General features: G+C 54.1%; 3 protein-coding genes across 3 annotated transcripts; 2 read left to right on the top strand and 1 right to left on the bottom strand.

The window, feature by feature from the left end:
• Positions 1-6,220: 6,220 nt before the first annotated feature.
• NCS54_00265800 (Hypothetical protein) lies at positions 6,221-8,085 on the top strand (the record flags this gene model as incomplete). The annotated part of the gene is made up of 4 exons (XM_053148253.1): positions 6,221-6,290; positions 6,358-6,664; positions 6,715-6,773; positions 6,944-8,085. 4 exons carry the CDS (start codon positions 6,221-6,223, stop codon positions 8,083-8,085), a joined length of 1,578 nt encoding a protein of 525 aa, XP_053004228.1.
• Positions 8,086-8,831: 746 nt separating this feature from the next.
• NCS54_00265700 (Wheel domain-containing protein) lies at positions 8,832-10,100 on the top strand (the record flags this gene model as incomplete). The annotated part of the gene is made up of 1 exon (XM_053148252.1): positions 8,832-10,100. Exon 1 carries the CDS (start codon positions 8,880-8,882, stop codon positions 10,098-10,100), a length of 1,221 nt encoding a protein of 406 aa, XP_053004227.1. The 5' UTR covers positions 8,832-8,879.
• A 264-nt stretch (positions 10,101-10,364) lies between these two features.
• On the bottom strand, positions 10,365-11,961 carry NCS54_00265600 (HTH APSES-type domain-containing protein; the record flags this gene model as incomplete). The annotated part of the gene is made up of 4 exons (XM_053148251.1): positions 10,365-11,242; positions 11,293-11,377; positions 11,430-11,545; positions 11,592-11,961. 4 exons carry the CDS (start codon positions 11,959-11,961, stop codon positions 10,365-10,367), a joined length of 1,449 nt encoding a protein of 482 aa, XP_053004226.1.
• Positions 11,962-14,102: the final 2,141 nt, after the last annotated feature.

The following is a 14,102-nucleotide window of genomic DNA, read 5'->3' as shown; positions in this document are numbered from 1 at the left end:
CCGCGGGAAGGTATCACGACTCTGATCGAGGCGTTGAGCTTGCTCTTTTATGTCTTTTCCGCTCTTTGGCGTACGCCAAAGCTCGGTATCACCAACTTTCCTCTTCTTCGGTGTGTGCGGCGGCGACAATGAAGATGGTGGCTCTTCGGCCTCAACAGCTCGGTCTAGAAGTCTCTTCTTATCAAGAGGGAATATTCCAGCGGCCCGGAACCCTGATCGTATATTCCGGCTCGTAAAAGCTTGGTCTGACGCCTGTTTATATGCTTCAATAAACCGTTGCTTCTGTATTGGGGCCGTGGTGTTGAATGACGCGAAGTCCCTAGTTGCGCGACGAAAATAGGACTTGACAGGCGAGAATAAACCCACATCCAGCGGCTGGGAGATATGTGACGAGTGCGCCGGTAGGTATATAAGTTGAACCTTATTCACCCATGCCATGTACATAATTTCAATCGTAATGTGCGTGCGGTGGCCGTCTAAGATGAGCATACGCCAAGCCGTTGTGTCCTTCGGTTGGGTCTCCTGGAGGAAGATTTCGGTAAACCACTTCCTGAAGATGACAATGTTCGACCAACCCGTAGGAGAACAGTCAAAGAACCAATTTGGCGTATTTTCCCCTGGAAACCACTGTCCTTGGAGGTTCATGCCGGTCAGAATAAGGGCAGGGGTCAACCGTACGCCTGCTGCGCTGATACACTCGAGAATCGTGGCCCAGGTGCGAGAATCGCTATCTGTGACAATAGAGTATCTCGTGAGAGTAGATCCACACACTCTGCCGGCCCGGGTCTCCCCTTCTGCAAGCCCGTGTTCGTCGACATTGTAGGTATTGTCATTTTGAATCCCCAGAGACTTAACAGCGTAAGAAACTCGGTCTATGTGTTCTTCGAGCTTTTCTTTCGTCGTGGAATACGTACGGCAGGCCTCAATCGATCGCGATAGCTTCATTTTGACGTCCTCGTGGCGGTCTAGGAACCGGTCCACCCAGTTATGTCCAATGGGTTCTTCTTCCCCGGCTACACTCACAACTAACTGTGCGAATCCTTGGATGTGTGCTTTCGAGGGAGCCCGGCCAGTTGCTTCTTCTTGTAAAATCCATCGCACTAGGTCTTCTTCTTGCTCTTTTGATAGTCTTTGGAACGGTTCCATCGCCTTGTGGATATTCGTACATCCTTGAAGCCGACTGCGTAAGGTTGAACGCGGGATACCGTGGGCTGCAGCTGATGAGTCGACTGTGTCCCATTCAGTCTGCGCAATCGCGCTTTCAATTAGATATTCACGATCTTTATCCATTTGAGAAGACATATTGAAGATTTCATTTAATTTGCTGAAGAATTGATAATGTTGTGGTTGATTTCCTTAACCCCTTCTTTGGTGAGGGGTAACATAATACCAATTATCACGATGACGAAAAGGGGGTTGTGGCAAGACCTGGGTGCCCCACTCTAGCTTTGAACGATGGTTTGGCATGGGTAAAGGCTGAAAGTCCTGCCTTGGCGATCAAGACCTGGCAATAGATAAGGCCAGCGGATATGAGGCATAACAAGTTGAACGTTGAAGCGATGTCGATGTCTTGTAATTGAAAGTTAGATTAAAGTAAAAGTTAGCTGGGACTATGAAGAGGCATTCTTATATTTTATATTGTTTGTTTAGAACCTGATTGGTAACCATTTGATGGTGAGCTGAACAGTTGTTGATGAGATTTGTCAACACTCGTCTCAGGATCCAACACTCAATAGTTCCAAGTTGGTGTGCCATCTGTCAGCTCCATGGCAGCTCAAGATGGCGTGAACTTGAATTTTAGTATTGTTTTCCAACCTTACAGTAGGATAGATGCTCTACGCTCTAACTTATTGACACATTTGGTCTGATCAATCCCCCTGCGTTGTCCGCGACGCCACACACAAATGGTCCCAAGGTGTAGGTTAGCCTGGTCCTCTATCTGGTCCGAGACCGTGGTGCTAGCCGCGGGCCTGGAATGCTTATCCATCATCTGCCACCTGCGCACGAGACCATGGTCATTAACCTTTGAGTACCGCTTATCAAGCTTTCACGGCATCTTTCTAGAGTTAGTTCGATATGCAGGATACCACCTCTTGGCCCAAGATACGGGGAACAAGTAGGGCACACGGCTCCCGTCGTCCTGACTGGCGGCGTATAGCCGGATTCGTCCCTGTTCCCAAAGGAGGGGTTGACCATGTCTTGATTGGCTCGCGAGGAGCTAGGCATGGGAAAGAATTGAGACCATTCCGACACCTATCGTCAGCCCTAGACAATTGCTTCCTCGATGGTTTCGGGGAGTTCGGGGAGCTTTAAAGTTTTGCATCCGGAGGCGTGATGAAGCCGTTGATGGGCGGTTGAGGTGACATCGTCGAGGTCAAACTGTTGAGTACCTAGGTGAGAGACCATAAACCAAGGCGTAGCTAGCTCTGATACACACGTGAGCCAGAACATCGTGGTCTCCCAATTCGGCAGATGCCCTCGGATGGAGCGGTGAGCGTATGAAAACGGTGGGTGGTGAAGCTTTTTAGAGAATACGCGGTCTCACGGATCTGTTGCTGTGTCGAGTTTGGCTTGTTTACTTCGGCAATATCATGGATGACCCGCACCAAACACAACACCGCTCCGATCGGAAAGATGCACCAGTCAAAGCTAACGGCACTATTGAGATTCATGTAACCAGATTGGATCCTCCCTACTTATATAGCCCGTCTCCAGATATCGCCGTCGGGCTGTCGGCTTGTTTTGACGGCATTGGAACCGACTGTTGTTTTTCGTGTGGGATCCAACCCCGCGCAGCACAAGCCAGCTCCAGCTCCGAATTGCGGGGTGTAAGATGAAAAGGGGAGCCTGGTCATCTGGCTCACTTGGTAGCGTACGGAGCTATCAGCACGATACGGGATAAAATGCCGAGGGTAGACGGCCTCAATGACTGTCGAAGAAATTGCTAGACGTAACACGAGTCAAGTTCGGCTCGGAATACCCTCCGGACCTCCTCCGGGAGACCGAGTAAGAAAAACAGATCGACGAGAGTGCAAAGTGCCGCTGTCGGCAATGACGACATGACGTGAAACAGGGGCTCAAATGCACCTTGTTAACGAAAAGAACCGACCACAGCTTTTCAGCCGCCGCAACGGTCAGCTCAATCAAGGATGTTGATGCGACTGCAGAGTTGTTCCTTGTCCAAGCCGCATAGCCTTGGTGTGTCGTTGAAAACGACCCACCATCCATGACGGGATCTAACTAGCGCAGACATATTTAGCCGCTCGATATATACATACCCTAATGATGTACCTTACGAAGGCTGGTTCCAGTTGGTGTGGGCCGAGACAAGTCGATTCGGCGGCTCATGGACAATCTCATGAGGGCACGAGGGCAGTTTTAGGGAGGTCCTTAGCTATGCCATGAGATCTCCCCCGCACTGCGAACGAGAGGGTTGTCGTCGTCAGGAGGCACTCTTGCTTTAATTCTCCGGCAGCTCATCCGTCCATCATACGGGCCAGCCTCTCTCCGGTGGCGGGATTGCGAAAAAGGCGGTGGACGGCTGCTCGGGTTGGGTGCTGCGCAGCTCGGAGCTGGTGGTTGCGCGCGCTAGCTACCATGGACGCTCATGAGCTAGAGAAAGCTGGTGACTCGGCACGGAGCACCATCGGCGTTGGACCACCTCATGGAGGCGCTGGAAATTGCATGGAACCATGAGTGCAGCAGCAGCAGCCGTACGGAGCATGCAGGTCAACAACCGGTGGGTCGCAACACAACACCAACGCATGTTGATCTGCGAGATAAGCCAGCTTGCTTGACTGATTTCCTCACCACCCAATCCAACTCGGCTGGCCGAGGAAGCCGTTTGTACCTGTGCTACGACGATTGCCAAGATATACATGACGGAAAACGGCCCGACGCCTCATTTGCCTGCATACGGAGCAAAAAGACACGCAATTGGTGCTTATTTCGATGGGGAAAATGACACCGGCATGGGAATTGTGGAAGGGAATTGTGGAAAAGGAAAGGGGACGGACGGGAGCAAAGGAAGATGGAGGGTTGGCACCAACGTTCCGGAAGCCCAGGAAGCCATCTGGATGGATCCTTGGGCAGAACAACCTGGACGGTTGCATGAAGCGAGGTAGCGGGCGGGCGCTGCGCACAGACTTCCCACCATCATGAAAGCACGTTGCGACGACGGCATGCCTTAGTGCTGAATGCTTCCGGTTCTCGGGGCGTGGCTTTCAGGGTCGTGGTTCCATTCCTTCTGTGCTGGGCAACCGCCACTCGTCCGTATCTCGTGCGGAGGTTGCCTGAGAGGAAACCCATCTGAGACCTCGAGATGCAGCACAACGCTGACGTCGTTGAGCCGCATCCGTGAGCATCGTATCTTATCTCGTTATCAGTGTCGACATGTGATTCTAGCAGTGACGGAGCTTCACCGGCACTTCAGAGGACCGTGGCCTGCCATCAGGGTCCTACTGGCTTGTGGGTTTGTTGGGCTGCAGGGGATGATCTTGGTGGTCTGGATCAATACAGCACTCTCTGCATGTCAAAGCAAGAGTCAAAAGGGCCAGAAGCGAAGAGGGGAGCAAGAGGAGGGTGGTCCGCTGCGGTTACGGGTACGGGACATTTTCGCCGGAGATCGAGGGAGAAGCCGGCTGTTGGGCATCGGTTTGCTTGCGTGGCGCATCGAGGCCAAGCCAAGACTTGAGTCGTTGCATAGCGCCTAGAGTTGATGTTACGAGATTGTTCGAACAAGCAGCGGAATAGCGAGGCCCGGCCATCGGCTCCGACATCTGGACGCCTGCAAAGACTGCTTGACGAGAATTTTCAACATCCAAGGTGGCGGGCCGTCAGCGCGAGCAGGTTTTACAGCCGGCCAATCAGAGACTCACTGGGATTTAAGATACCGGATACAGACATACGCTAACAGGTGGATCTAAACGTGCACAAGCCAAAAGGAGAGAACACGGACCACTATCGGTGGACCCAATCACAAGCTTCAATTCGCCAGCTGCATGCAGAATTCGGTCTGTTGCCTCTGCTTCTCCGCCAGGCCCAGGTTCCAGGTTCCCCAGCCAAGCACCACACCACAAGATACCAGTCGTATCCCCATCAAACTATTGCGGTTCCGTCTAGGGATGGCTTCATTCACTTCCACTACGGGACAGGACAGCTTGTCCTACTGACCACCATGCCGACAGCCCGACAACCGTTTTGCGATGGTCCGGTGAGAAGTCCAAGAGCGCACTTGTTCAACGTCACGCGACACGTCCGAGAGGAGTTGTTGGTCCGGATTGGAAGTGGACGTGACTCAGATCAGCGAGCAAACGTCGTTTCCATTACATCCATCCATCCATTCCTCGAGACGATAAGGACCAGGGACTCTCAAGGAACCAACGGCACACGCCTGCCACTGAAACCAATTTGCTCACAACTGCTCTGCTACATACACGTCCTGTCCTGTCAACTAACTCCCCGAACTGAACACGCACAGCGATCAACACGCCAAAACGTCTGGGCCCCGCCAGAGCTGGCTGTCGGCGTGGAGCTGCCCTGTCTCACTCCCGTCACCCACCCTGGCCGCACCCGGGGTGTCGTCGAACCTTCTCTTGCTTCTTTCTCGGCTTTCTCCTCTGGCCCTTGCTTGGACCTGACGCAGGCAGTATGCACCTCGAAGAAACAGCCTGCTCGGTTTTGCTCATGGCCCCACATGCTGCAAACGAAACGAAGCTTCCATGTTACCTTGTCTGAACGGGCCTTATCGGTCGCTTCTTTCTGACAGGCGGCGGTCTCGGGTCTCCACCAAAGAGCCTTCGCCGCACTTACACGGCTCCTCCTGGCCATGGATGGTTCAAATATCTGCTCTCCCACCCTCTTCTCCGTAACTGTCTCATTGTACTGCACACTGCTCGCTCACTTCCAAAGCAGCCTCTCCATCTGCGCCTTCCTTCCAGTCGTCTTTTCTACGCTGTGATTGCTTCAAGTTCTGCTGATTTCTTGTGAAACTCGCTCTTCGCTCTCCCAAACGAAACCTCCGTCCCGGTTTCCTCGAGAAACACCACGACGATTCCACATTCCCGCCGCACACCAACCAGACATATATCCTCGCTCGAGCCAAAGCTTTGCTCTCCACCTGTTACATACCTCGTCTGCTTGACGCTTGGCTTTAAATATCACGGGATCCTTGTGTTTGGCATTGTTGCTCCTTGTCTGCTTCCCGGTTGAGCCAGCAGCCATGGGTGTCTTCCAGTTGACCGGTTCTCGCGACCCGGATGCATTCCCTGCCATGCAGCTCTTTCTCCTCGGTGAGTTGATTGCTCTTATCCTGGGCTTCTCACAGTTGCGAGAAGGTTGCTAACAGTTACTGTCCAGCAATTGTCCGATTGGCAGAACCCATTGCCTTGACATCCATCTTTCCCTATGCCTGGGCTCTTGTCAAGGACTTTCAGATTGGCGACGAATCCCAAGCCTCGGTCTACTCAGGAATCCTCATCTCAGCCTTCTCTCTCGCCGAGGCTGCCATGGGAATGTACTGGGGTGCTCTCTCTGACCGAATAGGGCGCAAGCCTGTGCTTATCATCGGGTCTGGAGGTACTATCATTTCGATGTTGACTGTAGGACTCGCATCAAACTTCTGGGTTGCTCTGTTTGGACGGTGCCTGGGTGGTCTGCTCAACGGGTGCGTTGCCTTTTTGAAGCCATTGAGAGCGCTAACTGACGTGAAACTAGTAACATCGGCGTTATCCAAACAATGGTAGGCGAGCTTATTAGAAAGCGAGAGCATGAGCGTAAGTTTACTCCCCGTCATGATATTGTCTCTGAGGCTGTGAAATCGATCATGAGAGCGAAGATGTGGTGTTTTCAGTTCGAGGTTCTACGTGACCCTGGGAGTCACATGATACCCCTAAGATGCCTCTTTCACGCATGAGTCTCGCATGGACTAATAGTAATGATACAGCTCGCGCATTCTCCATTATGCCCTTCGTATGGAGTATCGGTACGATTATTGGGCCCTCTATTGGAGGGCTGTTTGCGAACCCCCACCAGTCTTGGCCCGAGGCGTTTCCCACCGGCAGCCTGTTCCAGCGATTCCCATACCTGCTCCCCAACCTCATCTGCTCCGGACTGCTTCTCGTGAGCATTGTGCTAGGTTTCTTCCTTCTTGTGGAAACCCACCCTGATATGCAGCCCAAGCCCGTCCAGCCTGCTGAGCCTGAAAACGATGCCACAGAGGAGACTGCTCTGATTCCCACTACGGATGCTCAGCCCGAGACATATGGTGCTATCGAGACCCCCGGCGAGGATTGGGACCCTCTGCTTGTCGAAGACGAGAAGGATGTGACCGTGACCTCTTTCAAGGTCTGGAACCGTCGTGTTGTTGGCTTCATCGTCGCCCTGTCCATCTTCACCTACCACTCCATGACGTTTGATCATCTCTTGCCCATCTTTTTCGAAGAGAAGCGCGCAGTTGCCATCGAAATGCTCCACACTACCTCCATCTTCCCGTTCTACTCTCCCGGCGGCCTGGGACTGACTCTTCGCAACGTGGGCATGATCTTGGCTGTGGATGGCGGCATCGCCCTGTGCATCCAACTCTTCATCTTCCCCTGGGCGGCTAACAAGTTTGGCACCTACCGCCTGTTCATGCTCGTCACTATTCTCCACCCCATCGCCTATATGCTAATGCCGATGCTTCTTCTCGTCCCTGAGGCTCTCGTCTACCCTGCCATCTACTGTTGCCTCATCGTCCGCAACATTCTCTCCATCATCCTCTACCCCCTCCTCATGATCCTCATCAAGGAGGCCACTCCCACTCCCAGCGCCCTGGGTAAGGTCAACGGACTTGCTGCTAGTGCCGGCGCAGCCTGCCGAATGATCGCTCCTCCCATCGCCGGCTACCTCTGGAGCTTGGGCAGCAAGTTTGACTGCTCTGCCCTTGCCTGGTATGGAAGTGCCATTGTCGCTGTTTTCGGAGCCATCCAGTGTTTCTATGTTCCCCGTCAGAAGAACGAGGAGCCTACTGAGGAGACTCCCTCTGTGCCTCACAAACAGAACACGACTACCACTGTCACCGAGGTTGAGTTTTACGACTCGGAGTGAAGAGCAGATGATGATTGCTCGTGACTGGACTAATTTGACGGTCAACATGAACCGATGACACACACTTACACCAACTCCGAGATTGCTCAACTTGCGCAAGCAAGTATTGTTTTTGCCATTTTTTTTTTCTTCAAGCGACACGTATGGCGTCATGGCTTTCGGTTTTCTTTCATGCCCTCAGAAAGCATTTTTTTTTTTTTTTTTTTTAAAAAAAAAAAGCTCTAGACGGTCAGGCTTATTTTGTTTTCCTCTTTTGTCGGATATCCCCTGGGTATAGATAGGTTGGCAGCGTTGTGTTTAGGCGGGCTGGATGGATGTGTGGGCGTTTTGAGATGGACTATAAAAAAGTATTTCGAAATTCAGATGTCTCGGGGTCTAGAAAAAGGGCGGGTATTAGAAAAAGGTACTATTTATGACGGTTTACTTAGGTTGTTTTGGGAATAGAGATCAATATCAGAGTTCATCACAGTTGTTGCAGCCCAAGTCTTATCGTGAGTGGTTGGAAGCGAGACAACTCCAAATGTCTCGAGTTAAATTGTCTAAATTGCCCCCTTAAAATGATTCTGCTTTTTTCAGAAACGAGTTAAACTTTTGGAACGGGTTTGCTAACTCATATAATGTGCGGACTACTTCATCTGGCCTGGAGTTCTGATCTTTCGGTCAATGCCCAATAAGATTTTCGCCACCCACAGAAAGTTGGAGAAGGCTCAATTTTTAGCACCATCAACGCAACTACTAATAACACGAACAAACAACCAAGGGGAAGGGAGATAACATCGCATCACACACAAAAGATGAAGATTGAGGAGATCACAGAAAAGATGGACGAGTCCCTCAAGGTCTCGGAGCCCACGCCGGACTCCGAGGCCACTAAACCTCAGCTCCCGCCCGCACACACCATCGCCAGCGGCAAGACGGTTGACGAGGTGTGGGAGGACCTCAACAAGTCGCCGCTGTTCATGACGGACCTGGACGCCGCTGAGGGAGAGAATGACGATATCGCTGCTCTACAGGCTCTTGCCTATGAGGGCACGCCGCTGGAGAACGGAGTCGACTTCAAGGAGCGAGGCAACGAGTGCTTCAAGGTGCGAGGGTACGCTGACGCAAAGGAGTTTTACGGAAAGGGTATCGCTATTCTGGCTGGAGAGGAGCGCAAGCGCGCAAGGGGACAGGTGACCAAGAACCCTGACGGGGAGGAGGACTCAGAGGAGGAGATCGCCAAGCAGAAGAGTACCCTTGAGACGCTCTACGTCAACCGCGCAGCATGCCACCTCGCAGTCAAGAACTACCGTAGCTGCTGGCTCGACTGCGCTGCCGCTCTACGCCTTAATCCACGCAACCTCAAGGCCTACTACCGCAGCGCCCGCGCCCTTCTCGCCGTGGACCGCATCGAGGAGGCCGACGACGTGTGCGCCCGTGGTCTCTCCCTCGACGAGTCCAACGCCTCTCTCCGCGGGGTAGCCGACGACATCATCAAGCGCGCCAAGGAGATTGACGCCCGCCGCAAGAAGGAAGCCGAGCGCGTCGCAAAGGAGAAGCGCCGCGAGATGCTCGTCAAGGCGGCCCTCCGAGCCCGCAACATCCCCACGCGCACGACTTCGCAGCCGCCCGAGATGGAGGACGCGGGGATAGCGTTGGTCCCGGACCCGGACGACCCTCGCAGCGCGCTGGCGTTCCCGACCGTGTTCCTGTACCCGCTGGACCTCGAGTCGGACTTTGTCAAGGCGTTTGAGGAGACGCACACGCTGGAGGATCACCTGGGCTACGTCTTCCCGCTGCCGTGGGACAAGGAGGGCAAGTACACGCTGCAGAACGTCGAGGCTTTTGTCGAGACCCGCGAGGGAGGGCTCCTCAAGATGGGCAAGAGGGTGTCGCTGCTGAAGCTGCTGGGAACGGGCAAGGTCGAGGTGGTGGACGAGGTTGTGAGGATCTTTGTCGTGCCCAAGGACAAGGCCGAGTCGTGGGCCAAGGAGCACAAGGCCAAGAGGGCGGCCGAGAAGGGCGAGGCGAGCTAGATCTGGACGATAGATTAAAATAAAAGTACATGTGTTTATGACTTGAAGATGAAAAAGATCAACTACAAAAGAAGAGTTGCGATTGCTAAATTAATCAGTCCGTGTGTAAGTTGTTATATGCATCTGCAGTATCCAAGCATTCAAAGACAAGAACCGAACTTTTCCCAAAAACACCTGCCCGAGCTAGTCCATTCTATTCGCTGTTGGTCATATATCCCAAGCTTTCCATCACGGTGATCGTCCCCCAACGCCAACAAGTGTAAATCAGAGAGATGTGGCCCGCTGTCTCTTGCTTCGATGCTCATCCCTGAGCGCGGAGTCTCTGTGTACCGGTCTCAGCGATCCCATAGCAGGAGAGTCCTGGTCTCGATTGCACAGGTTGAGGAGCAGCATGGCGGCGTCCTGCTGCGAGTTGTCGGTTCTGGGTTGTAGCTCGACCTTGTCTTCTCTCTGTATGGCAAGGCTACCTTCGGGGGTGGAGGCTGGAACTACAGAGCACATGCTCAGGTTGGGACTAGCACTGTCTCTGTAGCTGTAGTTGTAGTCCCAGTCCTCGTGTTCGAGTCGTCGCTTGGAGCCCCAGGACGAAGTGGAAAGGTTAGACCGGTGCAGCAAGGGCGGGATACGCGGCACGGCACTCAGCCACGGATGAGGAGACGCATAGTCTGCCTGCGGGCTCGAGTGGTTGATCGGAGCCCAGCTCGAGTTTGGGTGTGATGCCACCATATATGTAAGAGGTCCCGACCCGGTGCTCGAAGCAGAGTTAGGGGCCGACATGAAGTGGTGGTCGGTATCGTTTTCCGGCACCCACGGAGGGTTGCATACAATGCGCGACGGAAAGCGACGCTTGCGTTCTTCAGGGGCATACATGGCCTGATGAGCGTTGTTGTCTCTGGGAAAGCTGGTGGCAGCGCCAAAGACAGGGGCAGCGGCGTTCAAATGCATGCGTCGAGCGATGTCGGCCTCGCGAGCGGCCTCGACAACAATCTGCGAATCGATGACCATCCGGCCAAACCCTTGCGAGTCACGAGGGACGCAATCCGAGGGAAACGATGGGCCAAAGATGGGGATGAGAGCTCCGGCGATCTCATAGCAGAATGTCGCGCAGACGGCTCTGGCGCACTGATACGGCATCCAGTAGCCTTCCACAAAAGTCAGCGCCATCAACACCTCCTCACCAGCCAGAACATACCTTGAGCAGCTATGGAGCCACCTGTAATACTGTGCGTGATCTCCTTGAGACCCTGGTTGAGACCCAGCATCTTGGCTGGTATCGTCTAGATCTCGTTAGCCCATGCTGCGAAAGTGTTGTGGCATCAGGATGTTGACCTTTCCATATCGACAACACTTGAAAAAGGGAGTCATGCGCACAAGGCCGACGTTGTAATCCCACATCACAGCGTACTCGGTGTCCTGGCCAGGGAGGATGAATTCGTATCGAAAGACTGGATCGTTAGCAGTCAATATCAATGCCCATCTCGAGTAACATACCTTCGAAGCTCTCTCGTCCCGTCTTCTCAAAGAAGTCCTTCTTGCCGCTGTTGTAAGGGATGTGAAGGCAATTCTGTTGGATACTCCCGAGGGGCTTGACTCTGAACTTGCGCATCTCCCGGAGAGACAGCTCGTCGAGGTTGTTCTCGAAAGGGGGATAGTTGACCTGGCCTCGCAGCTTCGACTTGGCCAGGCCCCCAGAGTCCTTGGACACTCGGACAGGAGGCATTATCGAACGATTCAGCGCCGAGTTCGAGGTGTCCGTGGCAGCAGAAAACGTCGGGGACGGGGGCGTAGGACTTGGGCGGAAGGAAAGGGGGCCATCCTGGCCGGGAGGGGCTGGGTTGAGGAGAGTCTTGAGTGAGAGCATAATGGAAGCCAGCCAAGTTTGTCAGATTTCCCAGAAGCCGCGATTCGAGAAGTAAATGAGAGGTCCGCAGCATGCAAGAGACAAGGGACTGGTCGTAGAAGGGTAGATGAACCCGGGTGGTTTGGAGGGTACGGCGGGCAGCGGCTGTGATATACCTACTTCCGGTCTGCAGGGAAGGACAGACAAGTCGCAACGCAACAACTAGTGGAAACTCCTCGCCCTCAAGTCACTCCTCAGCTTGACAAACACGCGCCGCCGAGAGAGCGTAGTCTCGCGCTTGACAGATACCTAGCTTGCTGCGCTGAGATGACGATGAACAAGGAACCCTGGGTTGGTCAGGCTCAGCAACTCAGGGCGCCTGCGTGAAGGGCATCTGCAACTCCAAAAAGTCGGTCACGGCCCCGTTCCCCGGTCAAGATTTCTTTGTTCTGGCCGTGAGGCTCAACCTCTCAGGGGAGAGGGCTCCGTTTACCAACTTCCACCGCCTTGTCTACTAGGCAAAGCCACCAAGTGATAGATGACGAGGCCGTCAAAGGGGGCAAGGCAACACCGAGTGACTGAAAGAGAGAGGGCTCAAGTTGGAGCCTTGGTGACAAAAGCAATGACGAGGGCTCAAGAGGGTTGGTTTGATGGCCAGAGACGCGGTCTGTCCTACTGTTGAGGTTTCTCCCAGTCGCTTCCGAGAGCTGCGCGTGAATCCCCAGAGTCCCGCTTTATCAAACAGCTCCCCCCATATGCTTCCAGGCCGTCTTCTCCGCATAAACATCAGAGACCAGAGAAACTGCGGCAGGGGGTGCAGAACTGAGGGTGGTTGGCTCAGCCCTCACGCCCTGCTATTCGTTACACTCCCGCAATGTATCTCTGGAGCCGAACCTCGCAGAGGGTCGTCCGGCCGTCCTGAACACCGTGCCGTCTCAGTGAGCCATCTCGACAGCTCGCCTCCCTCCCAAGACGGACGTGATGCCCACGGAGTCGGCGGGAACAGCAAATAAAGCCCAGAAGCGCAAATATGGGTGACCCCAGACCGCAAACTAGCTGTTTCGCCCTGTTTGAGCCCGCCCCACGAGGTTTTGGCAAAACTGAAGCGCCGACGGCTGCCTGCATACCACATCGTCCAGGTCCCTCTACCCCAGTCCGTTTTCTGAAGCCTGTGCAACAAAGAATGACGGTCCTGCTGCCACTGAGAAGCCCGCCTTAATCTCAACACTCCCCCCGACCTTGCTCGAGTCGCCCCACGTGTCCGTATGACAACTGACAGCGACGAAGGGCACTTCTTTGCTGAGACAGGCTGGTGATTGACGTTGCCGAAGACCCTATCAGATCCTTCTCCCACCGCAGCCAGTCGCAGCATGACTTGGCTCCGGTTTGTTATGACCGGACCGCGCTACCCAACAGGTTGCCGCCCCCTGTGCAAAAGGGCTGTGCATAGCCGTTGCATCCTACACCGGTAGTCTTTTGTCTGGTGAGGTTCGATGAGTCTTCCAGAAGTCGGTTTGCTGGCTTCTCCCTAAGGAGCTCCCTGAGAGAGACTGAAAGGAGGCCTGTCATGTTGCCGGCCCTTGATACCCACACGAGCTGTTAGGAGTACAGGCACAAGAAAAAATGTCCGAGGGAACACAAGTCCATGCCCGATACGCCCGCCCCTCAGCTCCTGGTGATTGCTAGGCCCGCGCGGCCAAGTCAGTAGGTCTATGGTGCCCAAGGTCGCCATGTTGCATGCTTCTTGGGCAATCATCTCGCCAAGCCGCCCTCTGTTGCGAGCTGCTGCAGTAGACTGCATCATCAGTCATGGAGGGGTCAGGTAAGGCCTGCCCAGCAAGGAGCCTTCGGTCACCCCAATTGCCTCGATCAGTTCGCAATGGCATCCAGCTCGACCGACATCGTTCGAGTCAGTGACCCCTGGCAGAAATGTCAATACTGGCTCTGGCGAAATGGATCATATCTGATGCGACCAACCGACGGCTCGGACAGCGACACAGCTCCGGGTCCGGCTCTCTTGCTCTTCATCCAAGCTTCTTGCTCGATTGGTGATGATGCAATTCAACCGCAGCCACCAGCCACGCCCAGAGGCGCCAGGAAAGGGAAGAAGCAGCGGCAACGGCTGACAAGGATGTGTCCCGATAGAACACCGTCGCGGTGTG

This window comes from Fusarium falciforme, chromosome 2 (assembly GCF_026873545.1).
Source record: "Fusarium falciforme chromosome 2, complete sequence".
Lineage (NCBI taxonomy): Eukaryota > Fungi > Ascomycota > Sordariomycetes > Hypocreales > Nectriaceae > Fusarium > Fusarium falciforme.
Note: the sequence above shows the minus strand (reverse complement) of the source record. Positions and strands in the feature narration are given on the sequence as shown.